A 25,631-nucleotide genomic window follows, 5' to 3' on the forward strand; every position below is an offset into this window, starting at 1 on the left:
AACCTCAGTGTTGGTTACACACTGTTGATCACTCTACAGCGGTGAACAGGCTTCGGGTGAACGTGCTGATCCCAGTGCTCACAAAGCCCCAACTTCCAGGGTAGCTGGAAAAGACCCAAAAGATCACCAAGGCCAGCCGGCCCCTAACACCACGAGTCCGCCACCAAACCCCATCCCCAAGCGCCACGTCCGCACGTCTCTGAGATACCTCCGGGCTGGGACCCCGGCACCCCCGGGCAGCCCGTCCCAGGGCTTGGCCGCCCCGCGAAGGAATTCCTCCTGGGTCCGACCCAACCCTCCCCTGGCACAACTCGAGGCCGCTGCCTCGTGTCCTGTCGCTGGTCACCTGCGAGAAGAGACCGGCACCTCCTCGCTGCAGCCTCCTTTCAGGCGGCTGTGGGGAGCGATGAGGTCTCCACTCAGCCCCGGGCCCCTCAGCCTCTCCCCACCTCGTTTTCCAGTCCCCTCACCAGCTTCGTTGCTCTTCTCTGAGCACCTTCCCTCGGGGGCCGTACAACAGCCCCGCGGCAGAGCTGACCGCCTCCGTCCCCCGCAGGCTGAGCAGTCCCCATGCAGACACTGAGGCTAGCAGCCTGCTTGGTTATTACCTCGCCCACTCCACCTGATGAAATATAAATCCACATCGGTCTCCTTGTCCTAAACCGTGCTGGACAGACCGAGCCCGCTGAACCCCCCCCCACTCAGCACGGCTCGCTGGGCCCGCTGCAAGGAGCACCGCGGCGGCAGAAGCTACGTGCCGGCACCTCCAGCGGTGCTCAAGCACCTTGAAGCCCCCCAGGAACAGAGCGTAGCGCTTCCAAGTATTTTTTGATCTCGGCTCTGCTGTGAAGCGCTAGGATAAATTGCACGCGTTATTTATGTTTGCCAGGACACAGCTGTGGTTGAAAAAAAAGCTTCCTGCACTTGCAGCAGAAAGTAAGCAATTTACTGAGATCCCTCGTTACTGTGGTGCTGTGAGCCAGCTTTCAGTCACTCGAGCGATCCCGAAAAGGAAAGGCCGTGGTCACGGAGCACAGAACGTGCCCCGCAGCTACTCCAAGAGCCGGCGCTGAAAGGTAATGAAAACGTCCTCGTTTCCACTGACACGGGGGCGCTCTCCAGGGCCCGCACCTGGAGCATTAATCCCGGCACGACCTCCGGGTGAGGCGCACGAAGGGCACCCTCTGTGCACCGCGGGGAGGAAGGGGCTGCCAGCAGCGTGCCCGTCGGTCCCGCGGCCTGCGTGCGGGCGGCCGTGGGGGTGCCACGAAAGGCCCTGGCCCCCCATGTGTGCCGTGAAACACCCGTTCTGGAGAATTTCTTGGCCCCGGCTCAGCTTCTGTGTAGAGCAGCGTAAGCGGACTCGCAGCCCGAGCGCCAGTGCAGAGGCGCTCCCCGTGCTGGAGCTCACCCCTGCAGGAAATCCAGCCGCGAGTTCCGCTGCGAGCAGGCAGCAGGAGGGCAGAGCTAGGCTCGGCACGCCGCAGCGTGGGTTGCTGCAGTGATAACCGCACACCTGGACGGGGAGCAGAACAAGCAAACCCCGATGAACTACGTACAGAAAGTCAGGCTCTGTTCCGGGCACTTCCCTTGCTCCGTGCTCCTCAGCAAGCCCTGCTCTCCAGGCAAAAGGACGAGCAGCGTAGGGACAAGCTCCGGATTCACTGAGGTTGGGACACACGTATGCCATCTCTGCCAACCATAAATAAACTGAAATCCTCCACCTGCCACCCATCAGCAGCCAGGAAATCCCTTTTATAACGCAAGCAAATCAAATGCGCTGTAATGGAGAGCGGGAAGGCCAGGAGCGATGTCAGCACCCAGACTCGACACAGAAAAACGCAGCTATAGCCACCTGAGGATGGACGGCCATTCCCTCGCTCGCTGGTGCAGGGCGTGGAACCCGGCCTCCCAGCCTCGACACTGCCCCGTGCTGTGCCGGAGGACACCGGAGAGATGCAAACGGCTGCTCGAGGGCAGGAAGGCTGCTGGAGAACCAGACCCCTGAGGTCTTCAAAAAGATCTCCGTTCCATTTCTGGCCATACCTTGGTTTCTTCCAGAAATACTGAACCTTTTAGGAAAGGTGCTGTTAGAACGGAGTTTTGCTCCTGTCTTGGAGATTTATTACTCGTCGCCCCGTTTAGAAGAACGCCTCGTCAGTCAGACCTGCTTGCCTGATCAGCTAACCCCGCCCCAGCTCCCCCATCCCACGACGAGAGGAGGAGCTGACACACGGATGAACGCTATTCCCATATTCCCCCGGCCCTACAGCACCACGTGTGCGGTGCGGGAGCAGCCCAGGCAGCGTGCCCTGTGCTGCCACCCCCCAGCCACAGCAGCCTTCACCCGCTTCACAGGGTGATGGTGCTCAGGCTGGTCCCCTTCGGAAGCGATCCGGGAGGTGCAAGTACTGTAGGCAGCTTCGTGGGAACCAGCGCCCTCCTCCCTCTGCGCCCAGGGCTGCAGCAACGCCCCGTGTGGGTGACACGGAGCTGCCCGAGCGCCTCCTCCTGCCCCCGGCAGGGTTTGGTGTTTTGGGCAGACCTCTCCTTAGCTGCGACGGGAGAGGGAGCGTTCCCCAGTTCCCCAGTGATGCTTGACCCTTCCAGAGAGCTGATGCAAGCCAGCGCCACTGCTCACACACACAGGTGCATAAGTTAAAAGAAAAAAAGTCACGAAAAGGCCAGGGAGGGCCATTAAGGCAATTTATGGGGCTCCCGTGCCAGGGGCTCTATCAACAGAAAGCTGGAGCTATTTCAGGTGGAGCATGGCATCCTCACAGGGAGGATACTTCAGGTGGTGACATCCTCCTAGGGAGGAAACCACCGAGATGAAACCAACGTAACGGGGGTGTAAAGCCAGCAGAAAGCCTCGCTTAGTGAGCAGCTGGAGAAACATGTTGTAGCACAGTGCGAGAGCGTGTAACAGGCCTGGTCCTACTCGGAATTTCCTCAATGGCACGAAGGAGTGAACAGAACACGTTTACTGAACCGGCTGAGGAAACACCGCGGGGAAGAGCCGCGCTGCCTGCCAGGCAGGGCTGCAGAGCCCGGGTCCAGGGGCATGACGGGCACCACGAGTGACCAACCTGAGGTGCGACTCTCGGGCAGGAACACAACGAAGCAGACACAGGAGGGCAAACCCGCGGGGAGGCAGCAGCTGCACAGAAGAGGATCCGAGCACGGCAGTGGATCGTGAACCGAACATAAAAGTCAGAGCCACGCTCCTGAGAAAAAGGCCAACGCCGTCATGGGACCCACGCAGAAGCCTCAACAAAGAGACGCAAAAAATGTCAGTTCGGAAAGAAACGCAAATTGTTGAACGCCGGAAAGCAGCCCCTGAGAATCAAAGCCAGGCTGCTGCTTCTTAAACAGGAAAAAAAAAAAAAGGGAAAAACAGAAAAAAAGAGAGGACTGAGGAGAGGCATCGAGTTGTGCCAGGGAGGGCTGGGTCAGACCCAGGAGGAATTCCTCCACGGGGTGGCCAGGCCCTGGGGGGGTGCTGGGGTCCCGACCTGGAGGTATCTCAGAGACGTGTGGGGACGGGGTTTGGTGGTGGACTCGTGGTGTTAGGGGCCGGCTGGCCTTGGTGATCTTACCGGCCTTCTCTAGCCGTATGATTCCATCACTGCTTCGAAGACACAGAGGAATAAATCGCCCCATAATACCCCCGGCAGATAGGAAAGAAGCGGAGGGTTTGAACGGCAGCAAGGAAGGCGTTCAGCAACCAGCTCCAGCGCCATGCCATCCTTACGCTGAAAGCATTTCCCTGAGGAACTCGGAGCATCCTGGTGATTGGAGGCTCACAGAAACACTCGCTAAGGCACCGGAACAAGACGGAGGTAGCTGATCCTGCCTCGAGGCAGAGGGTCGGGCTTAATGACGGCGAGAGCCTTCCAGCCCCGCTCTGCCGTGGCTCTGAGGGGGAAAAACAACTGCTGCTTAGACGGGCAAGTTCAGTCAGCGCCCGCTTTACATGACTCTGGCAGCAACATCCCCTGAAGAAAGCGGTTAGAAAATTAACAAGCTGTCACACGCGGCGGCTCCGTCCAGCTGGAAGCCTTCCAGAGGAGCTCCTGCCTCATCAGAGGGTGGCAAGGAGCGCCACCTCCAGCGCTAACGGCGGGCGAGCGCAGAGGGAGCGTTCACAGCTCCTGGGCTAACACCCAGGGAAGAGCAAGATAAAAAGCTGACAGCTCAAGGTTCTTCACCTCTGGCACAGGTTTTCGGCATTAGCAGTTGCTACTCCTGTCAGCAGAGGCCAACCTTAAACCTTCCCCTGGGTCCCCCAAATAACCGCGAGGGCAGCAAACGCTCCCACGTCAAACAAAACGTCCCCGACATCGGACCCGGGCAGCGGCGAGGAGCCTCCTCAGGACAAACGTCACGCTTCGCCCCCGCGCTGCTGGGGAGATACTTACACATATTGAGCTGCCGGACAAAGCTGGCCATGTTGTTGTGCTTGAAGTACTTGGGGAGTACCTCCTTGGCAAACTGTCCTTGGTCAAACACATGGAAGCTGTTTCCACTCTGTCCAAAACAAAACAAAACGACACGTTATCAGCCGCCGTCACCCCGGGAGGCGACGAGCCCGCCCGCCTGCCCCCTCCTTCCTCCAGTGCCGGCCCCGGTTTCCGCGAGCGGAGGGGTCAGGGCCCCGTCCCCTGCGGCCCCGCAACCGCAGGCAGGAGCGCACCCGAGTTATTGCCAAGTTATTGCCACCCGAGTGCACGTCAACGCGGCCCCGAGCTGAGCGGGGCAGCACCTTCGCCAGCCGGGCACCGCGGGCTGGCACAGGGCTGGCACAGGGCTGGCAGCCCCGCACCGTCACCGGGCCGCTAACCCGGGGGAGGCAGCGGAGCTCAGCTCCCCGGAGCCTGAAGGCACGAGGCAGGAGGTTAAGCACGCTACAAAGATCAAGCCCCAGTTTGCACGGCTGCAAATCTGTTAATTCCGCGACTCGTCCCAATTAGCTTGTTTTCGTACCTACCGCACCAGCCAGCGCTCTCCTGAGCAAATACGGACAGCCAGGCGAGCCTGACTCGAAATGTCAACATCTGCGAGCAAATTAAACCGATTCCGCATCCTGCCAGTCTCAGCGCGCCTGCCGCCCAGCCCGGGGCCGCCCAGGTGGGCGAGGACCTGCGGGACGCAGCGCCGGGGCAGCGGGAGCAGGAGCAGCGCCCCGGGGTTTGGTCACTGCGGCCCGTGAATATTTTAAATAGTAAATAGCGGAAGTCGGGGAGAGGCGAACAGCGCGCCGCGAGCGCGCCGTCACGTCGGCTATCGCAGCCATCCCGACAAGCAGCCACGGTCGTGTTTCAGCTGTTCAGCTTCCCCGTCTGTGGTGCCATTCTATCACGCGTGGCTTCCGTTACCTCCCGGCCCTCTAAGCAGGGGTTACACCGTCAGCGCGAGCATCCGCAGAACAGCACAGGAAGGGGTTTTCATCCTGGCACCGCGACGCCGAGCTCCAAACGCACCTCACGACCCGGATTTGCTCCCATGACGAAGCACTCCTCCTGCTAATACTGTTCCACGTACCAGCGGCACGCAGCGCTGGCAGCAGTGCTGGGGGAGAGCCGCCGCGGCCTTGCCGCGAGGCACCCGGCCTCCCTGCACCGAGGCCTTCCAAGAGCGTCACCAGAACCCCGAGGCCCCGTCCCCAGCAGCGCTGCGGCCGAGCCAGGCGCCCCCCACGCGCGGCAGCGTGCACGGGCTGTGGACGGGCGCCGAGTGCCAGCGCACGGCTGCGGGGGAAGGAGGCGGCCAGCAGGACGCTGGCACGAGGCGAGTCAGAGCGGCCGCCCCAGGGATCTGATTTTCAGACAGGCTTGTCTTACTTTTCAAGTTTCTGGGTGAGTTCGACGCGGCACAAATCCTACAGAATTAAGACCGTGAAACCCCAGACTTTACAGGGTTCTGCCTGCCAACGACAGAACGCAGCCAGAGTTTATTACAAGTTCACAGTCTGGGCTCCGTGACCCACGGACGAGCTTCATTACTCCTTCCAAAGACTCACCGGGTGCTCCGCAGGAGCCCCAGCAGACTTTCCGACTCCCCAAGGAGGGCCGGGATGCCCCACGGAGAGCCGGCCCCACGGAGAGCCACCCGGCCCCACGGAGAGCCAGCCCCAGGACGGCTCCGTCACAGGCAGAGGGACCGAGGGGCCCCCAGCCCTCAGGCCCGGCAGGAGGAACACCCCCCAGGGAATTTCCTTCATCATGCTGTTGGAGGCAGAGCCCAAAAACGTATTTTTAACACCGCACCACTGAACCGCTGTTCTGAGCAGGCACTTCCCTCTGCAATCCCCCCACGCAGGGGGCTGGAGCTACCTGATCCTGAGGGCCCCCTCCAGCCCCAGGCGCCCAGGGCTCCGTGCCTGTAAGCACCACGACCACTCACGCCTCCAGGCTGCCTGCGGGCAGCCAAACACCTCCCTGCGCCCACGCCAGGTGCCCTTCGGCCCCCCGAGCTCCTCCGCTCACTGTTGGCAGCAGCTTGCCTGCACCCTCTGAAAGAGGGAAGGGGGAGGCCTCAGGCAGGCGCGCGGAGGCTTACGGGGAGCAGGCCCTGATCAAATCGTCCGTAAGCGGCAGGATGAGCCGCACAGCGAGGAGCACATCAGCCCCGCGCGGCCGTTACCGACTTCTGCCTCGTTTCTATTATTCCCCCTCCCAAGGCTGCCTGCCTTCCTCCGAGCGGCGTCCCGAATCCCCGCGTGTTAACGGCGCCCAACAGCGTCCTGAGATTCTTTTTCCCCAATGCACCTCCTGCACCAAAGCCGCTTCCACCCAGCACTCACGAGCGCCCCAAGACCCGACCTTGGTGCAGCGCTGGAGGGACCCCAGGGCCCGGCGCCCGTCCCTGCTCCCGCCAGCCCCCCGGTTCTTTGTGAATCCCCCACATCCTCCACTTGCATGCACGATTTTCCACAGGGCAGAGTACCAAACGCTTTGCAGAAGCACGAGATCTGCCCCAATTCTTTCCTCCAGAAAGGACTGCGTGTGCAGAGGAGAGGTGAAGCAGCACCATCAGTTTCTGTTAATTCCGTGCCATTTCTCACGCCCATCCAGGTACGGCTTTGGCTACGCTCCCCTTCGGGATCATTTCCGAGGCACCCCAAACGCCGAGGTCAGAGCGGCCGCTGACACCTCTCCCGCCACCAAAAGCCCTCTACCAGCGAGGCTGGGTGTCCCCGGGGCAGCCGCGCGTGCCGCGGGAAGGGGGCGAGGGGCTCCCATTCCAAAGCCCACTCCTCCCCCCCTGCCACGGGACACGAAGCAGCAGCCCCCCGGCCTGGAAGAGCCCCCTGGGGCCGGAACCCACCTGCTCGATGCCCTCGACGGGACGGCGCTGCCCGCGAGGAGGAACGCCGCGGGCCTGCAGGCACAGCTCGTCCCGAGGGACTGCCCGAAGGCGGTGCTGGGGAGAGGCCAGCTGACCTGACCGGGGAGCTCTCCGAGCACGGCGTACAAGAGCCTCCCTCCCGGTCCAGACAGTGCTAAAGCCACCGCATGCTACCGGCTTCTGTCCCTGCCGTCACTGCCCTGGCGCAGGACACCGAGCAGGGCCCCCACAGCCTTCTGAGACGGCAGGAGAGCCCCGACACTCAAACGTCTTTTCCCTGGGCCTGCAGAAGCAGAGGGCGTGCTACAACGCAGGAAGCCGCTTCAGGTTCCCGTGCCCCAGCCCCTGGTGACACCGAGAGCTGAGGCCGAGGGGCTGAGAGCTGCACACCTGGACTGGGGACGGAGCCCGGGTCCCGTCGCGGGGTGCGACCAGGAGAGCTACGGATCCGAGCGCAGCGCCGCGGGACAGGGCTCCTGGAGCGGCCCTGAACACCCCCAGCCCGACACAGTGCTACGGTTCGGGGGCCCAGGCAGGTACCTGCAGGCAGACCCCAGCCCACCAAGCCCCTGCCGACCCCCACAGCGCGGGTGGCGGGCTGGGCACGCCGCGGGCCACGGCTTCTGCACCTGCCAGGAGCAGCTGCTGGCGAACCGGCCGGGATTTTCAACAGGCAATGTTAAACACGTATTATTTCTGCACTCCCCTCCACTTTACGTTGCGTTGAACACACGCCGTTTTGCAGCTCAGAAAGCACGCAGCAGCCGCGGCCAGCTCCGGTCCCCACGCGCTGCCCACGGCTCAGCACGCCGCAGCAGCCGGGCCGCTCGCTGCTCTACCGAGGCAGAAGGAAGTTACGCTTCAGAAACGAGATTTTCAGATTTACACGTATTGGGGCTCTCACTTTGTAAGTCTGTAAGGCTGTGAAATAAGCCGGAAAATCCAGGAAGACGCTGACTTTAGAGCAACACACAAAAAGCAGTGTGATGCTGTTCCCGAGAAAACAGACCAGACCCATCCTGAAATGGGGAGGGCGACGCCGGCAGCACGAACGCCACGGCGCAGTGAGGCCGCCCGGCTGGCAGGGACAGCGGCAAGCCCAGGCCTTCGCACAAAAAGCTGAGCGACGTGCCTGAGCCCTGCAGCGCGGCACCACTGATGTCCTCCTGGAAGGAAAGCTGGTCGGCCGCGGCAGAGACTGAAACAAAGGGCACGCCGACGGCGGGAGCGGGTTTGTTAAACCCGACGCTGGGACCCGCGACTGGCAGGGCCTCCCCGCTGCCTGAGTCCCAGAGTAATCCCATCGGTGCAGCCACACAGAGCTCTAAGGCTACAGCTGGCACCAAGCAAACCAAGCGGGCAGCAGCCCGCAGGCTCCACCACGGCGCTCCCCGAGGCCGCAGCAGGACGGGCAACAAGCGGCTCCCCACGGCCCGCCACCACGGGGCTCTGGCCCAGCAGCTCGGACGTCCCGGTGCTGCCGGGGGCTCCGGTGCGTGCGGAGGCAGGAAGGAGGGGGCCACCTCCAGCCGGAGGACCCCACGAAGGCTGAGCCAATGCCCTCGCGAGCGCGGCAGCAGCAAGAACTACGCGACCGCGGCCACAGGCAGCCGCAGCGTCCACCACAAGGAGAGGAACCGCGAGGCCAAAGGCCCGTGGCGCAGCTTCCCCAGGAGGGGCAGAGGGAGCGACGGCGTGGGCTGCTCCCTGCTCCACCCATGGAACGCGCGGTGCTGGGGCTGCTGGGCACCCTCAATCCCCCCCCGCAGCGTGCCGCTCCCCTTCCAAGCACAGAGCCCCTGCGAGCGACCTCGCCTGGTTCAACCCCCAGCCACCCGGTGTCACCACCACAGGAGCGTCACTCCTCCTGCTGGGGGCCCTGGCACAGAGCTGGGGGCGCCCCACAGCAGCCCCAGCTGCACCAAGCCCCGCCACGGGCAGCAGCGGAGGAGGAGGCGCCAGCTGGGCTCCAGGCAGCGCCCCCCGAGCAATGCCCACACGCGGCGTGCCACGAGGACGGGGTCAGCAGCGCGGGAAGCTCTGGGCGGACCCCGAGCAGCCTGGCCTGAGCCCAGAGCGGCCGCGCTGAGCAGAGCTGGCAGCGCCAGGCCCTCCTCGCCCCGACTGCTCCTGCCCCAGGCTGCCGGCCCGTCAGCCGTGGCTGGGAGCGGCACCCGGCACGCGCTGCCCCGAGCAGGAACGCCGGCGCGCCGACTGTGAGCAAAACGCCCTGCCCTCGTTCTCCAGGCGGCGTGAGCACTGAAGGGCACGCCTCGCAGCGCACAAAAATTCAGCGTCTGCCATTCGGGAGACGCCCTGCCTACACGGCTGGAGGGGGGAGGCCCGCCTGCCAAGGAGAGCACGGGCCGGACCCGCCACACGCCGCACGCTGACGCTCCCAGGAGAACCCCCCGGGGCCCGCTCCGTGTCCAGGCGCAGCTCGGCCGGGCCGCCCGGGCAGCGAGCGAGGCCGCACCGCGAGGCAGCCCCTGCAGCAGCCCCTGCCCAAGGCGCCCGCACGGCACGCGGCGCGCAGGGCGCTGTCCTCGGTGCCAGCAGCGAGAGGCGAGGCCGCGGGGCCGCGGCAGCCCTCCCACGGCTGGCTGGAGGCGCGGGGCTCAGCGCGCCCAGCTGCTGCCGGCAGCGGCCCTAGGAGCAGCCCGGCCCCAGGGCGCTTGTGACGGCTGGCGGGGGCGCTCAGCGCGCCGCTGGAACCTCTGTGGCAGCACGCTGTACCCACAGCCCCCCCTCCCCTTCTCCTCACCCTCAGCGCCTCACGCAGAGCCTGAGCCCTCGGCCCCCTCTCCCTTTGCGCCCCGAGCACTGGCCCACACGGGGCCGGGCTGCTGACGGCTCGGTCCCCAGCAGCAGCGGCGGCAGGACGGGCAGGGCAGGCCCTCGAACCGGCTTGGCTGCCGCCGGGGACGCACCGCTCAACCACAGCATTTCGGCGATCCCCAGGGCACGCCACAAAGCCGCAGCTCCGCGGCCACGCGCTCACCGCTGCAGGAAGCTCACGGGCTCCTCACGCCACGTCTGGAGGCGAGTTGCGTGGCTCTAGGTAAGGAACCCCCTCCTCACTGGGGGGAAGGCACACGCGGGGCCGTTCCGCGCAAGTTCCACCCAGCACAAGTTCTCCCCCGGGGCCCCGGCACGACGTGGAGAACCCTGCCCCAGCCCAGGGGCCGAGCGAGCCAGTGCCCGAGGCACGGCGCCCCGCGACGGCCCCAACGAGCCCGACTTCCCAGCAGCCGGCCTCTGCTGTCACCGGGACGCCGTGCCACGTGCGAGCGCGGTGGGGCCTGGAGGAGCCGAGCTCCAGCGCCCGGGACAAAGGCCGAGCCTGCAGGTGCCGCAAAACCTCGCGGGCACACAGCCACGGGCGGGCGCTCTGCGGGCGAGGCGCCCCCAGCCCCCAGCAGCTCAGGGTGGGCAGCACCAGAGGGAGGCACCGAACAGCCGAGGGCATCGCCGAGCCACCCGCGTGGCACAGGGCCCCCGAGGTCCCCGAGCCCAAGCCAACCGCCCAGCCCTGACCACGTCCCTCGGGGCCGCGTCCGCACGTCCCAGACACCTGCAGGGCCGGGGCCGCCACCTCCCCCCGCAGCCTGTCCCGAGCCACATCCCTCCCCTCGAGCACGGCGCTGCCGGGAGCGAGGCCACAGCTGCCGCTCAGCACCAGGCCTCGCTCAGCACCAGGCCTCGCTCCAGCAGCCACCGGGGAGCCCGGAGGAGCCAGGTTCAGCCCCAGGCTGTGCAAGGGTTTGGGGCACAGCCGCGCCCACACCTTTACTCCCACCCCACCGTCCAACTACTGTTTTGACGCCACGAGGCCTGCCAGGCAGCCGGCTCTCCTTACTTTCGCCAACAACCGTTAGTCACGGCCTATTCGCACCCGTGGGCTCCTCGGGGCTTTCCCTTCTCCCAGTGCTTCGCCGGGCGAGGGGAGCGCCGTGCCTCCCGACAGCGGTTTTACTTTGCCGTGTGACAGCCCCAGCCCGAGGAGCTCGGGCACCTCCGCCCCCGCGCCCGGCTCTAGCGCCACGCTGCCGCCCCTGGGGACCGCGCCGCGTCCCGCGCGTGGCGACGGAGCCGAGGCACACGCGCAGAAGGAAGCGTAAAAGGGTTTGGCAGCAGGAGTCCCCTGACCGAATTCTTAAAAAATTGTGGAGGGGCACAAAGACGGTACGGGGCCTGGAGCACCTCCCCCGGGAGGAGAGGCTGCGAGACCTGGGGCTGGTCAGCCTGGAGAAGAGAAGGCTGAGGGGGGATCTCACCGATGTCTGTAAATACCTGAGCTGTGGGAGACAGAGGGATATGGCCAACCTCTTCTCAGTGCTCTGTGGGGACAGGACAAGGGGCAACGGCCACAAAATGGAGCACAGGAAGCTCCTCACCAACATGAGAAAGAACTTCTTCACGGTGAGGGTGACGGAGCTGCCTGGGGAGGTTGTGGAGTCTCCTTCTCTGGAGATATTCAAGGCCCGTCTGGATGCCTACCTGGGCAGCCTGCTCTAAGGAACCTGCTTTGGCAGGGGGGTTGGACCCGATGGTCTCTGGAGGTCCCTTCCAACCCCTACAGTTCTGTGATTCTCTGATTTTTATTTACAGAACGCCTCAACGGCAAGAGAAAGCACAGCCAGTGAAAAATACATCGCAAATGGGGAAAACCGAGCCAAAGGAGGAAGTGCTGCCCGCACAGAGGGACTTCACGCCAGCTCCTCACCGCCCCTCACAGCTGGAAGCAAAAGCACGCAGCGCCGCGAGCCGTACCCCCCAAATCCCCCTGGGCTGGGCCCGCAGCCCGGCAGCCAGCACAGGGCACGCCGTTATCTCCGCTTCTCAGGTCAAGCCGGGAGCTCCCAGCTTGTTCTGATAGGGGGCTCGGGAGCTTCCTCCGCAGCAAAGGCGCTGGGCAGGAGGTGGACCCGAGGGGCGCGGGGACCTACAGAAGGCTGGGCTGAGCCAGGCACTCCCAGGACCACGGGCGGGTCCAGCAGGGTCAGGCATCTCCTCCTCAGAGACCCCCAAACCCACCTGGACGCGGGGCTGGGCACCAGAGGAGCCCCCGGCCTCAGCCCCTCCGGGACCCCACGGAGCTCCGAGTGCCCCTGCACCATCTCCACGAACAAATTCCCTACAAATCCCTGCGGTACGCACAAAGGGACGGGCTGCAGGCGGCGCAGAAGCCCGAGGGGCTGAGGTTTCCGAGGCCAGAGGCCCTGAGCGCCCTGTGCCGAATCGTTTCTCCGGGCTCCCTGCTCAGAGCCGGGCTCAGGAAGTGCGGAGCAGCCCCGGGGCTGTGAGCGGTGGCTGCGAACGGGGCTGCCCCCTGCCCACCCCCCTGCCGGGGCTCGGGGCACCTCCCAGCTCCCCCGAGGTTCAGCACGCCCCTGCGGGCGACCGTCCTTGAACCTGAAGTCAGGGGGAAACCCAACGCAGCCACAGCCGTCGCCGCCTCCTACAAATCCACGCTTTGTTCTGCCCGCCCTGCTCATGGGGGTTGGTCTGAATTTGCGTTAAAACGCAAATTTGGAAGAAAATAATTCAGGCGTTGAAGAACTCTGAAAAATGGCTGGGTTTTTTTTTGGTTTTAAAGCCTAACGCCCCGCCAAAGCAACCCTCCCCCTGTAGGTCAGGCTGGACCACCTACCCCTGGGAAATCCCTGACAGTTGCTGCGATCTTTGCGTGTACGGGATAAAGCACAAGCCAGACCTGGCGCTTCCCCCGCTGACTGCCCGGCGGCCACAGACCCCCCTCCTCCCGGCTCCTGGATTTCAGGGAATGTTCGCAGGCCCCGAATCCGAACTCTTTACGAGCACACCGGTACCGCAGTGCCCCTGCGCGCTCCTAGAGCCGTACGCCAGGGCCTCGCACGCGGCCAGCACCGTGCCGGAGCCGCGCAGCGCTGGGGAGCCTCACGAGGGGAGGCGGCGTGGGCCAGGCAGGGAAATGCCCCCAGGGACCGACCGCGCTGGGCAGGGAGCCCTGCGGTGGGGCTGGCTGCGCAGGAAGCCCGCGCGCGCTTCTGGCAAAAGGAGCCGCTGCCGAGGATATCCAGCGGCTATCCGACGTGCTCTGCTCCCCTCCGCTGCCCGAGGGCACCGGCAGAGCCACCGGCCCGAGCACGGCCGCAGAGTGCCCCCCCCACACCTTGCTGCCGGCCTCGTGCCGCGGGGCTGCTGAACCCCGGCTGCTCTCCGTGCCTGCGTCACCTCGCCGCGTCTGAGCCGGGGCGAGCCCGGGGCTCCCCCACGCTGGGCTCACCGTGCCTGGCCGCGAGGACTCCCCCACGCTGTCAGAGCCGGGCCGGGGGCCTACCGGCTGTGGGCGCGAGCCCTCCACACGCCCAAGCCCAGCAAATTCTGAAGTCGGGCTTCGGGCTGGGGCAGGACGCTGCGTCCCGCGGCTTCCTCCCCGCTCTCCCTGTCAGGAGCTTCCCCGAGGCTCCTGCCCTCCTGCTGCCCAAGCGCAGAGCACGGAGCTGGCAGCACCGAGCCCACCTCCCCTCCCGGTCCCAGCGCAGCCCCCAGCCCTCCCCAGGCCTTCCTCGTGCCCCCAGGGCGCAGCACGCGCAGCGCCAGCGTGGGGCAGGAGGAGCAGGAGGGCGACAGCCTTCCCCAGCAGGCAGGAGGTCGCGCCCCCTCCTCTCCCGATGCCTCCCCCATTCGCCTTTCATAGGATCACGGAATGGTTCGGGTTGGAAGGGACCTCACAGACCAGCTAGTTCCAGTCCCTGCCCTGGGCAGGGCCCCCAGCCCCACCCAGCCCGGCCTTGGGCACTGCCAGGGATGGGGCACCCCCAGCTCCTTGGGGAGCCTGGCCCTCGGCCTCAGCACCCTCTGAGTAAAGAATTCCTCCCTCATATCTACTTTAAAGCCATTCCCCCTCATCCTACCACCACCCCCCGACCAGCAGCCCCTCCCCAGCTGCCCCGCAGCCCCTTCAGGCCCTGGCAGGGCGCTGTGAGCTCTCCCCGGGGCCTTCCCTCCCCCAGGCTGAGCACCCCCAGCTCCCACAGCAGAGGCGCCCCAGCCCCCCATCACCTGCATGGGCAGGGCCTGGAGCCCTTCCCCAGGGACCCGAGGGCCGCAGGGCAGCCGCGACAAGCGGGGCAGGGCAGGGGGGGATGCTCACCCCCAGCCTCCCAGCCCTGCCATCCAAGGGCCCCGCTGCTCTGGGGGCCCACCGCTGCCAAGGGGAGGCTCCCTCCCACCGGCCTCCTCCAGGGGATTGAGCTCGGCGGGGCCGAAGCCCCCAGCGGCACGGTTTGCTTTCAGCGCGGTCACAGCACCGCAGCGTGTGGCAGACACCGAGGAGCGGCCCTGCCCCGCCGCCAGCACTGACACTCGCCAGAGCCCGCCAGGCGCTGCTCCGCAGGAGCAGAACCGACACCGGTTTCCTGCCAGCTCTGCTCCCAGGCGCAGCTCTCCGGGGATCCAAACGGGCTCGGAGCTGCCTGAGGGAACGGGAGAGCCTCGGGCAATCCAGCCAGGTGAGAAGCCGCACCAACGTGCCAAAGCGGCAGCCGGGGCACTGCCACCAAAGCGGGCGCAGCTTCCTTCCGCGGCACCGCTGGCTCTGCGCTCCCTCTGGACGAACGGGACAAGCGCTGGGGCTGGCGGGAGGCGGGCAGCAGCCAGCGCTAACCCGGGGGCTGCCCACCAGGCCAGGTTTGCAGATCGCCTCCCTTTTAACCTCGCTGCCGCTAACCGAGCTGCGGCCGCCCCGTCTTTCCGTGAGGAACACCGGCGGGTTCCCACCAGGAAGGCGTTTTGATCCCAAACCCCTCGGGAGCCGCCTCCGCGAGCAGGGCGCAGGCAGGGAGCGCGGCTGCCTCTGAAGCAAAGGAACTCGGGGCGGGGGCGGCGGCCGGGGCAGGGCAGGAGCCGAGGGCGAGGGCAAGGGCGAGCTGCTCCGGGTCGGTGCCGGCCCCCGGGGAGGGAGCGGAGCCGCCGGCACTGCCTGCGGGGCGAGAGGAGATCCACAGCGAGAGGGGTCGGATCACAGCACGCTGACAAACCACAGACAAAATCTGAAGACCCCAGCTTAAAGAAGCCGAGTCAGAAGGCTGTACACATACACGCTGTGTTGTCTTACCTCCTCTGAGGCTTACTTTCCTCTTTTCTTCACAGATTTCTCCTCACGGACACACAACTTGTGCCCTTCCTTATGGAAAGGGCTTCAGGACCCACACTGCTGAGCCCCAAAGCCCAACTGGAAGTTCACACACACACACCGTGCAGTTTTACCTCCTCTGACTTATTTCACTGCTTTCTTCAGAGATTTCCCCTCACACACACCTAATTTGCACCTTTCCTCACTGAAATCACCTCAGAATCCATGCTCCTGAGCCCCCAAAGGCTACCTAGAAGTTGACACACACACACACACAGTGCAGTTTTACCTCCTCTGATGTTTATTTTCCTACTTTCTTCACGGATTTTTCCTCGCACGCACCCAATTTGTGCCCTTCCTTACAGAAATCCCTTCAGGGTCCACACTGCTGAGCCCCAAAGCCCAACCAGAAGTTCCTACACTCACACTGCGCAGTTCTACCCCCTCTAACACTTGTTTTCCTATTTTCTTCACCGATTTCTCCTCACACGGACCCAATTTGCCCCTTTCCTTACAGAAATCCCTTCAGGACCCACACTGCAGAGCCCCCAAAGCCCAACTAGAGGTTCACACACACCCACACTCCGCAGTTTTACCTCCTCTGATGTTCATTTTCCTGCATTCTTCATGGATTTCTCCTCACATACGTCCCATTTTTGCCTTTCCTTACTAAAAGCGCTTCAAGACCCATACTCCTGAACCCTCAAAGCCCAACTAGAGGTTCACACGCACACACACTCTGCAGTTTTACCTCCTCTAATGTTCATTTTCCTGCATTCTTCATGGATTTCTGCCTTTCCTTACTAAAAGCACTTCAGGACCCACACTCCCGAGCCCCTGAAGCCCTACCAGAAGTCCATACGCACACACGCTCCGTGCAGTTTTACCTCCTCTGACATTTATTTTCCCATTTTTTCCACAGATTTCTCCTCACACCCCCCCAGTTTGTGCTTTCCCTCACAGAAATCCCTTCAGGACCCGCACTCTCGAGCCCTAAAGCCCAACTACAAGCTCACACGCTCTGAACTTTTACCCCCTCCGGCGTTTATTTTCCTATTTCCCTCACAGATTTCCCCTCGCACCCCCCCAATTTGTGCCCAGCCCCGCTCCGCGCGCTTTTACCCCCCTCTGACGTTCATTTTCCCGTTTTCTTCCCGAATCCCCCCTCACGCCCGCCCCGTTAGCGCCTTCCCTCGCAGGAATCCCCTCAGGACCCGCGCTCCCGAGCCCCTGACGCCACCGGTCATTACGGGCTAACAGCAGAGCAATTAAACCCCGGCAATTAACCGCGGGCGAGCAAAAGGGAGGTTAAAAAAGGGGAAGAAACGGTTTTTTTTTTCCGGTAAAACGCACGGGCCTCGGCCGCGGGGTCGGCTCCCGGCAGCGGGCGTTCGCCCGCTGCCGGGACCCGAGCCCCGCGGCCTCGGCCGGTGCTCACCGGGCTCCAGCAGATGAGCGGGTCGGTGTCGGGGTCCTCCACCAGCGTCCACAGCTTGGTGAGGAAGGCGGGCACGTTGCTGCCGCCGCCGCCGCCGCCGGGCCCGGCGCCCACCGCCGCCGCCGCGCCGGGGCCCTCCATGGCCGCTGCGCCCTCGGGGCCCGGCCTCGAGGGGCTCAGAGCCGCCGCCGCCCGCCGCCGCCGCGGGGCCCGGCCGCCGCCTGCGCAGCGCCGCCCGCGGGGCCCTGCATGGCCGCCGCCATCTTGGGACGCCGCCGGGACGAGCCCCCCGCGCGGGGAGCCCGCGCGCATGCGCGGCACCGCCCCGCCCCCGCCCCGCGGGGCACGCCCCCGCCCCGCCGCCCGCCACGGCGAGGCGGGGGGAGGAGCTGCGCATGCGCGCCCGCCGCCCGCCGCCCCTCCCACGGCGTTTCTCCGCCAGGCCCCCGCCCTCCCGCGCGGACTGCGCATGCGCTCTGCCCCCACCTCCCCGCCGGGCTCTCCGCGCGCATGCGCGGCGCGCAGGGCTCGGGAGGGGGCCGCTGACCGCGGCGCATGCGCGTGTGGCCGCGCGCCCTCTGCCCTCTGACCCCGCCGCTGCCGGGCACGCGCCGCGCGGCCTCCCCGGTACCCCCCCATCTCCGGTACCCTCCCTCCGGTACCCCCCCGGAGGCGGGGCCGGCCCCGGAAGGCGGAAGGAGGCGGCTGGGGGCGGGGCCGTGACCTCTGACCCCGGCGCACGAGGAGCGCGGCGGCGGCGCACGCGGCACCGGCATGGCGGAGGTGGGGCGGGGGGGGTTACCGGGTTACCATGGTTACCGGGGGGGTTACCGGGGGCTGCTATGGTTACCGGGGGGGTTACCGGGGGGTTACCATGGTTACCGGGGGTTGCTATGGTTACCGGGGGTCCCGGGGTGCCGCGGGGCCGGTGCGCGGGGCCCGGCGCTGACCCCCCCCCCGTTTCCCTCTCCCCGCAGCCCCGGGAGGCGCCGAGCCGCGGAGCGGAGGAGCCGGAGCCTGCGGACAGCGAGGGCTGGGGGCGGGAGGGGAGCGGCAGCGAGAGCTGGGGGGAGAGCGAGCGGGAGGAGGAGGAGAGCAGTGAGGAAGAGGATGAGGAAGAGGACGAGGAGGAAGACGACGAGGAGGAAGATGAGGATGAGGAGGATGAGGACGAGGACGAGCCCGGCAGCACCACAGCCCCTGCGGCGCGGGTGAGGAGCGGGGCCGGGGCCGGGGCAGCGGTGGGGGAGGGCTGCGGGCCCGAGCTGGGCCTGACCGAGGGTGGGGAAGGGACCCGAGGGGACGGGGGGGGGGAGGAGGAAGAGGAGGAGGAGGAGGAGGAAGAGGAGGAGGAGGAGGAAGCCCACCCGGCCTCACCCCACACTCCCCCAGCACCCGCAGTGCACATGAGCAGGAGGAGGAGGACAGACGGACGGACAGACAGACGGACAGATGGACAGGCAGGTGCCTGGGGGCCCCTGGGCCCGGTGCCGCTGCCCCTGGCTTGTAGCCTGCGGGGCAGGAGCCGGGGCAGGGCCCAGGCACGGAGAGGAGCCGGGGGTGGGGGCCGAGTGGTGGAGCCTCTGAACGCGCTGGGTCCCAAGGGGGCCTCGGAGCCCCCCCAGGTCCTGCCCCTCGGGGCTGCTTCGCGTCTGTCCGTCCAACTGTCCATCCGTCCGTTCTCAGCCAGGGTTTGGGTTTGGGATTGGCAGGACCCTGCCCGTGGCCCTGCGGGGCTGCAGCAGGCTCCCAGCGGGGCCGTTGCCCTGCCGTCACGCCGCTGGCCACGGGGGTTGGCAGGGGGACATCGAGCCACGAAGGGGGACATTGAGCCACGAAGCGAGCGCGGGGCCCGATGTCCCGCTGCGGGCTCACGGCGCTGGGCACCCTGGGCCCTGTCCGCAGTCGCTCAGGGGCAGCCCCTGCACTGCTGAGCTGCTGCTGCGCTCCCTGCCTGGGAGCAGGAGAAACCCCCCTGGCACTTGGCGTTTCTGGAGCCTGTGTCACCGGCGCTTCTCCCACAGACACCTTCGTTATTTTCTGATTGCCCTGAAGGCACGCTCTCGTTCAGTTCCAGAAGAGGCAGGAGCAAAGATCGGTGAAAAATGCACGGCAGAATTTGTCGTAACGTGCAGGTCCCCGATCCTGCTGCGCCCTGCGTTGTTCCTAGGACCAGCAAGTGCCCCGTTGTCATCCCGGCTCTCCGGTGTCTGTCTGTCTGTCTGTCCGGGCGATGCGTAGAGGCGTTACCGGGGCCCGGAGTGGGAGCAGGAGTTCTCGTGACCTCTGCAGGGATTTCACAGCAGGGCCTCGGGCTGTGGCTTCAGTGCTCAGCACCAGTCCCCTTTGGGCTGTCCCCTTGCAGCTCCTTGTCCCCGTCCCCGTGCCACCTCCGGCAGCTGCTGGGGACGCGCGGCCCACCCGGCCCCGCCGCGGCTCGGCTCCGTTGTGCTGCCTGCCGTGTCAGAGCAGGTGGTTCCCTAAACCGCGCGAGTTTTGTGGCTCGTGGCGCTCGTTCTGCTCGGTGCTGGCTCCCAGCTGGACGTGGGCGCCCTCGCGCCCTGTGAGGAGAGCTTTGGGTCGCACGCGGGCGGTTTGGAGCAGGGGCGGTGGAGGTGCAGCAGCTGGCCACCCAGGTTTCCCCCCGCGGCAGCGCCCGGAGGGGTTTGGCACAGGGAAGGACCTCGAGGGCGCCGGCCATGTGCTCACCTCCTGTGTGTGCCGGGACACCGGGGGCGCCCCGCGCAGGGCGTTGCTGCTCCAGGCGGGGGTACCGGGCACTCGGCCCCTCCAGAGCCCGTCCTGCTCCGGGGCCCTGCAGGCGGGCACAGCGACGGCCCCCACCTCCGTCCTGCCGCCTGCACCCCCTGCAGCTGGGCTTCCCTCTGCTTTAAAGCCCCCGAATAACGCCCCAAGGGAGTGGCTCGCAGGCGGCTGCGTTGTGGCCTTGGAAGCTTCTGCACTTCAGCCAGCTCTCCGGAGAGACCCAAGCATTTCGGGAGCTAGGCGCGGTTTAGGGTTGTACGTTGCTTGGGACCCAGGAGAGCAGAGGTGAGTTTCCAGGCAGGAGCCTCCCAGCAGCAGGGCTCCTTCGAAGCCTCCTCGAGTCCTTCCCTGGCTGCTGCTCCGTGCTCAGACCTGCGCCGGCTGCTGCGCGGCTGGGAGGAGAGCATGTGCGTAAAGACATGCACATGGCACGGGCTGGGCACCGGGCGCCTCAGTCCTGGCGGCCGCTGGCTGGCACAGCTCAGTGGGCTCTGCTCGGGGCTGGACTCAGCTGGCTGCAGGGGGGGCTCAGCGACACCTCCTGCCCCCCCCGGCCGTTGGCACGGTGCTCTGTGCGGGCTGGGGGGCTGCAGACCCCGTGGGGCTGAGGGAGGGCACGTGGATGCAGTGCCAGCGGTCGCTGTGCGCGGGTGGAGCGCAGGATCCCGGAGCGGCCGAGGCCGGGGGCTCCTCAGGTCCGCCCGGTTCCCCCCCCCTGCCCCACCAGGGCCCCCAGCTGGTCCCAGCCCCACGTCCGGGCGGGTTCGGGGACCTCCAGGGTGGAGGCTCCACAGCCCCAGTGCTGTTTGGATTTTGGTTAGCTCGCTGCGCTCTGAAGGGGCGTGCTCGGTGGCACGGCCAGAGCTGCGGGCGAGCCGAAGTCTTCAGGTGGCACCGAACAAGGCCCTCCCCTGGCAGCGCGGCAGCGGCGGATTCCTCCTCACAGGGACGGAGAAGGAAAGCGCTGCGGGAAGGAGTGTGGGCTCTGGGTGCTCGGACACGGAGCCCTTCCTTGGGCTGCCGCTGAGGGTCTCCTCCCAGCCGCCTTCCCCACCGGGGAGCGGGGACGCTGCTGCGCCCCTCAGGTGCTGGGGGAGGCCGGGGGGGCTCAGCCCCAGGAGCTGGCTCCTCGCAGGCAGCCTCCCCCTGCGCCCCGGGGCGGGTGGCGCTCGCCCCGAAGGCTTGCCGTCAGCAGGCCGGCGCGGCGCTTCGGTGCTCGGGGTGCTGCTGGGGGCGGATTTGTAGACCGGGAACAGGCACCCGCCCGGCGGCGCTGCCCGGAGGCCTGACTCCTCTGCCTTTGCTGAGTTCGTTCTCAGAACTCTGGTTGGTTTTTAAACCCCAAGCTTCAAACCTGTTGGAGACGACCCCGCTTCCCCCTGCAGCACGGCCCCGCGCCGTTGGGGACCGGTGTGAGTGCCCCAAGCAGCTGCCGGCCGTAACGCGGCGCTGCCCTTACGAGGTGTGGTGGGGACAGCCCCCGGCTCCTCCTGCGCCTCGCAGTCGGGAGATGAGGCACAAATACAGCGGGGATCCCCTGGCAGCTCCTCTGGAGCTGGGCGGTCGCACTTGGCTCCATCACCAGCCCCGTGCCGTCCCTCTGATGCCGCCCGCGAGCCTGGCGGCACTCTCCTGGCCCGGCAGCGTGAGGACCGCCCACCTGCAGCAGAGCTCGCCCCAGGCCTCGTTCTCACAGCCCCGTGCTTTGCTGCGTGCAGTGGTCCTGGCTCTGACGGCTGCCCTGTCCCCGTCCTTCAAAACTGCAGATGTCGGTCCCATGGGAGCCGCTGCAGAGCGAGTTTAAACCCGGGACCTCCCCGGGGATGCCCGGTTGCTGCAGCCCCCTCGTGCCTTGCCTGCGGTGCCCCAGGAGCCTCCTGGTGGGTTCCCAGCCTGGTGCTGAGCGGCTCCGTTCCGCAGGCACGGCCACGGCGTGCTGCCTGCACCGGGCTCCGGAGCGTCTGCGGGGTTTGCGCCTGTCCCGGGTCTCTTCCAGCGAGTGAAGCGAGCTCGGGGAGGATTCCCCAGGCTGCGTCCTCCAGGGGCTGCAGGACCGCGCATGGGAGAGCAGCACGGGCGAGCAGAACGCTTACGGACCGATGGGAGGGGACGCGTGCGGACGGGAGAAGGGGAAAGGAGGCAGGCGGGTGTTGCTCGGTGCTGCTGGGAGGGCAGACAGCGAGGAGCCCCCCTCGTCAGGCTGCCGCGGGGCTCAGCACCGTGGCCCGCGGTGAGGCTGTCCGGGGCTCCGGGAGGAGCTGGCTGCAGGCACCGAGGCCACCGCCAGCGTCACAGAACAGAATCGTGGAATCGTTTGGGTTGGCAAAGACCTCCGAGACCATCGGGCCCGGCTGGAAGCAGGCAGGAGGTCAGTGCCAGCCCCAGGTGCTGCAGCTGTGGCACAGATGCACCTCTTGGCGAGCAGGTCGTGACGGCTCGTGTGTTTTCCCAAAGCTCCCCCCCTGCACGAGGAGCAGACGCTGGTTCTGACCCTTAATAGCTCTGGATCCAGGCAGCTGAGGAATCCTCGGTTCCGTCTCAGCTCAGGGAGGCGCGAGCAGCGGCTCTGCATCGGGAGGGACCCTTCGGGTCCAGGGCGTTGCTGCTCTCCCCATGTTTGGGTGTGCTCCTGCGGGAGCTTTGTGTTTTTGTCATGCCGCTGCTGTGTTTGAGCAGACAGGAGAAGCGAAGGGAAGGCTGGAGGCTCTGCAGACAACGCCCACAATGTTTGGGTCCTGCTGGCCCCTGTGCAGAACCCCCCGAGCAGGGGGGACGTTGGGTGCTGAGGGCCCTCTCCGGAGCTGGGCTCCTCCTCGCGATCCCAGGGGCGAGCTGCTGCTCCCCGCAGGAGGACGCTGCCAGGGAGCTGCGGTGCCACACGTGTTGTCTGCGGGGCTTTAAAACCCCACGGGGTACCGAGGGCAGCCTCGCTCCTGAGGACCGAGCAGAGCAGGACACCGAGCCGCGTGCCGGCGCGGCGTCAATCCGGCGCGAGCCGCGTGGTGCCGAGCAGAGCCGTGCGGGGCCCCGGGGCACGAGGGGCCGCTGCCTGTCAGCGGGCTGCGAGCCCCGCGCTCGGTGCCTCCCTCGCTCGCAGGGCTGTGTAAATATTAGGCTGTCCTTGTCGGGTTAGATTTCCTCCTAATGGCTTCCATCGTCGTGACAAGCCGGGCTTTCTTCCTTGGCAGCCCCTGCGCTGCCCGGCTCCGCTCCCGGCACCCTGGGGACAGGCCCCGGCGGCTGAAGGCTGGGCTGAGGTGGGGGCGTGCTGCTTTCCTAACCCGGGCAGCCCCTCCGGCACCGGTTCCCTAGCCCTGTGTCGCTGCTTCTGCTCTTCCCGGGTTAATTTGTGCTCGTAGCAGCCGCGCCGGCCCAGAGCAGCCGGCAAATTCCTTCGTGGCGGCCCCGTTTCTGCCGAGCCTCCTTGCCTCTTGTCCCCTGGGATGCGCCGCCGGCAGGCGCGGAGGGGAAGGAGACAGCTGCCGGTGCTGGCAGCAGCTCGTGGCAGCACGGCGAGCGCCGCTGCGTGGCACGTGGTGCCCGCGGTGCCTTGCCACCGCGCCGCGGCAGTGGGGTCTCAGGGTCCCCGGTGCCGGCGTTTCCGGGAGTGAGACGCTCGTCGCTCACCGGGCTTCGTCTGGCTGCGGTGTTAGCGGCTCTGCCAGCCCCGTGAAACGGAACGAATCGATGGTTGCCCGCAGGGTGAGAACTTTCAGGGCGAGTCCTTGCCCTGGCAGCCACCTCCCCCCCAGCCCCGGCCCCCGCAGGAGTACGGCTGGCGGCGACGCAGCGGTCGGAGCGATGGCAGGGCGGTGCTGCAGGGCAGGGCGCGCGGAGCCAGGCGACGGGAGGAGGCCAGCAGCAGCCTCTGAAGCCTCCCAGCTTCTGCCTCCCCGTTTTGGAGGGGTACAAGACACCATCTGCTCCACCAAAGGCTTCGAGACGTGAGAGGTCCCCTGGGCTCCGGCCGCCAGCAGGACCTGCTGGCAGTGCCTGCCCCGCGCCCTTGGTGCCTCCCGCGGGGAACTTCTGCCCGGCTTCCTCCTGGGCGCCAGCACTGACATCTCCCAGAGGCTGCAGCTCTGTGCTGTGGCCCCAGCATGGGCTGGGCTGCCCCTTCCTGGTCCTCCGAGGCTGGCCCCGGCACAAACCCTGGCACGAGTCCTCCGAGGCTGGCCCCGGCACGAACCATGTCCTTGCTCTTCTTCTGAAAGCGCCGATTGGGATCCCCTCACATCTGAGCTCAAACCGGAGGCGTACCCGTGTTCACCTGCAGGGCGCTGCGACGGCGTGCGGGTCCCCTTTGTCCCCTGCAAGAGGTTGCTGGAGAATGGAAACCCCTGAAGGCACAAGGGCTGGTAGTGAGATAAACCCGTGTTTGGCCCTACAACTGCCCCAGAGCGGTCTGATGGGCTCCTCGGGGCCCACGACCCGCTCACGAGGAGGAGTAACGTCGCTCCATCTTCACTTTCTTCACGAGCCCTGCATGTGCTGCGTGTCGTTTGTCCCTGAGCCGCCAGCAGTTGGTTCGGAGGCGCCGGAGCGGCTGCAGGTCGGGGTTCTCGTGTTGAGGAGGCGGAGGCCGGATCGCAGCGAGCAGCCCAAGCGAGCGCTCAGCGCAGTGAGCTGGGGTTCGGGGCTGCTGTTCCTGGCGCTCTCGGAAGCCGGACCCCTGCTCTCCTTCAGGTGTCGTTTTGGGTGAGGCCGGGGGTGCAGCTTCACAGGGTGCTTCTCAGGGGGAGCGGGGCACCTGGCAGCGCTGGGCCCGAGAGCCGTCCTGCTTAGCCGGGAAGAGATACGGGGGGGGTGTCGGGTGCCTGCCTTTCCCCACCTCGACCGCACGACCTCAGTGAGGTCTGGGCTTGGCACCGCGGATCCAGGTCCCGCCCCCGCCGTGTGCATCCTGCACCCGGTAAAGCTGAGCGCGAAACCTTGCAGCCCCTCTCCTGCCCACGCTGGGGCCGGGCGTTTCGGCCTGCAGACGTTGCCGCAGCTCCCAAGGCCGCCCGGCACCCGTCTGCTGGCCGCCCCCCACCTCCGTCCCTGCAGCTGCAGCGTGCCCCTTCCTCAGCGCCCCGCTGCGGTGCCGGTGCCGGGGAGCTCCCCTCCGCGGCTGCTGGGACTGTGGGCACGGCGGGGACCTCTCCCCTCCCGCTGGAAGATCGCAAGCCAGGAGTTTCTGATCTCTTCTCCAGAACCTGGGGGAACTGCGTGGGAGCGCGCCGAGGGCTCTGCGGGGGGAGGCAGGCAGGTTCTGCGCGGGGGGAGCGGAGCCAACGCAGCTCCTGCTGCGTTCATCCACCTTCCAGTGACCCTCGGTCTGCAGAGGAAAAGGAGAGTCCAGCGGGGCCGTCAACGCGCCCCGGGGTGTATTGCATGGCTGGCAAGGGCCGTGAGGGACGGCTGCGCCCCGCGGCCACCAGCTGTCCCCGTGGGGCATCGCGGGACGGTGCCAAGGCCGGTGTCCGTCCTCACACCGCTTCATCCGGCCACGGACCGCGGCAGCGCCCTGGGGCAGGCAGGGCTGCTTCAGCACTGCCCCCGTGTCGTGCCCTGGGAAGGGCTCGTGCTCCTGAACGCACGTTTCCTTTCTCCCACTGGTGCTAACTTATGGCGAGAGGACTGCCTCTCCTTTGCATCTCCGCCCGTGGCTCTTGGCAGCCGGGTGCGTGACGTGCTCCTTGTGGGGTTTGCTCCCTGTGCCGGGCAGCTGCGACCTGCCCCGAGCGGTGCCGTGAGGCTCCTGCGGCAGCCGGGGCTCGTGTCCCCTGCTCTGCCTGCTGCTGGCCACCCTTCAGCTCAGGTTCAGTGGCACGGGGCGCTGTGGATGGGGCTGTGGGCAGCGCCCTCCCGCTCCTTGCCCCTCTGCTCGTGGTTCAGCGCAGGGATCCCACTTCCTGGTTTCTCCGAGCTCTTCTGTTGAACTCACCCGGGGCAGTGGGCGCAGGAGCCGTGGCC

The 25,631-nt window shown here is 66.5% G+C and overlaps 2 protein-coding genes across 2 annotated transcripts in view; one reads left to right on the plus strand and one right to left on the minus strand.

Annotated features, from left to right (window-relative positions):
- The window catches only part of HSF1 (heat shock transcription factor 1), a 55,147-nt gene extending 37,953 nt beyond the window's left edge, over positions 1–17,194 (minus strand). The window contains exons 1-2 of the mRNA XM_066990875.1: positions 16,908–17,194; positions 4,422–4,530 (exon numbers count right to left, since the gene is read on the minus strand). Of these exons, the coding sequence (XP_066846976.1) occupies positions 4,422–4,530; positions 16,908–17,048 (250 nt within the window). The 5' untranslated portion in view covers positions 17,049–17,194. The remainder of the gene's footprint in view (positions 1–4,421; positions 4,531–16,907) is intronic.
- A 226-nt stretch (positions 17,195–17,420) lies between these two features.
- The window catches only part of BOP1 (BOP1 ribosomal biogenesis factor), a 54,080-nt gene continuing 45,869 nt past the window's right edge, over positions 17,421–25,631 (plus strand). The window contains exons 1-2 of the mRNA XM_066990876.1: positions 17,421–17,690; positions 17,885–18,118. Of these exons, the coding sequence (XP_066846977.1) occupies positions 17,682–17,690; positions 17,885–18,118 (243 nt within the window). The 5' untranslated portion in view covers positions 17,421–17,681. The remainder of the gene's footprint in view (positions 17,691–17,884; positions 18,119–25,631) is intronic.

The sequence above is a fragment of the Anser cygnoides genome, chromosome 2 (assembly GCF_040182565.1).
Source record: "Anser cygnoides isolate HZ-2024a breed goose chromosome 2, Taihu_goose_T2T_genome, whole genome shotgun sequence".
Classification (NCBI taxonomy): domain Eukaryota; kingdom Metazoa; phylum Chordata; class Aves; order Anseriformes; family Anatidae; genus Anser; species Anser cygnoides.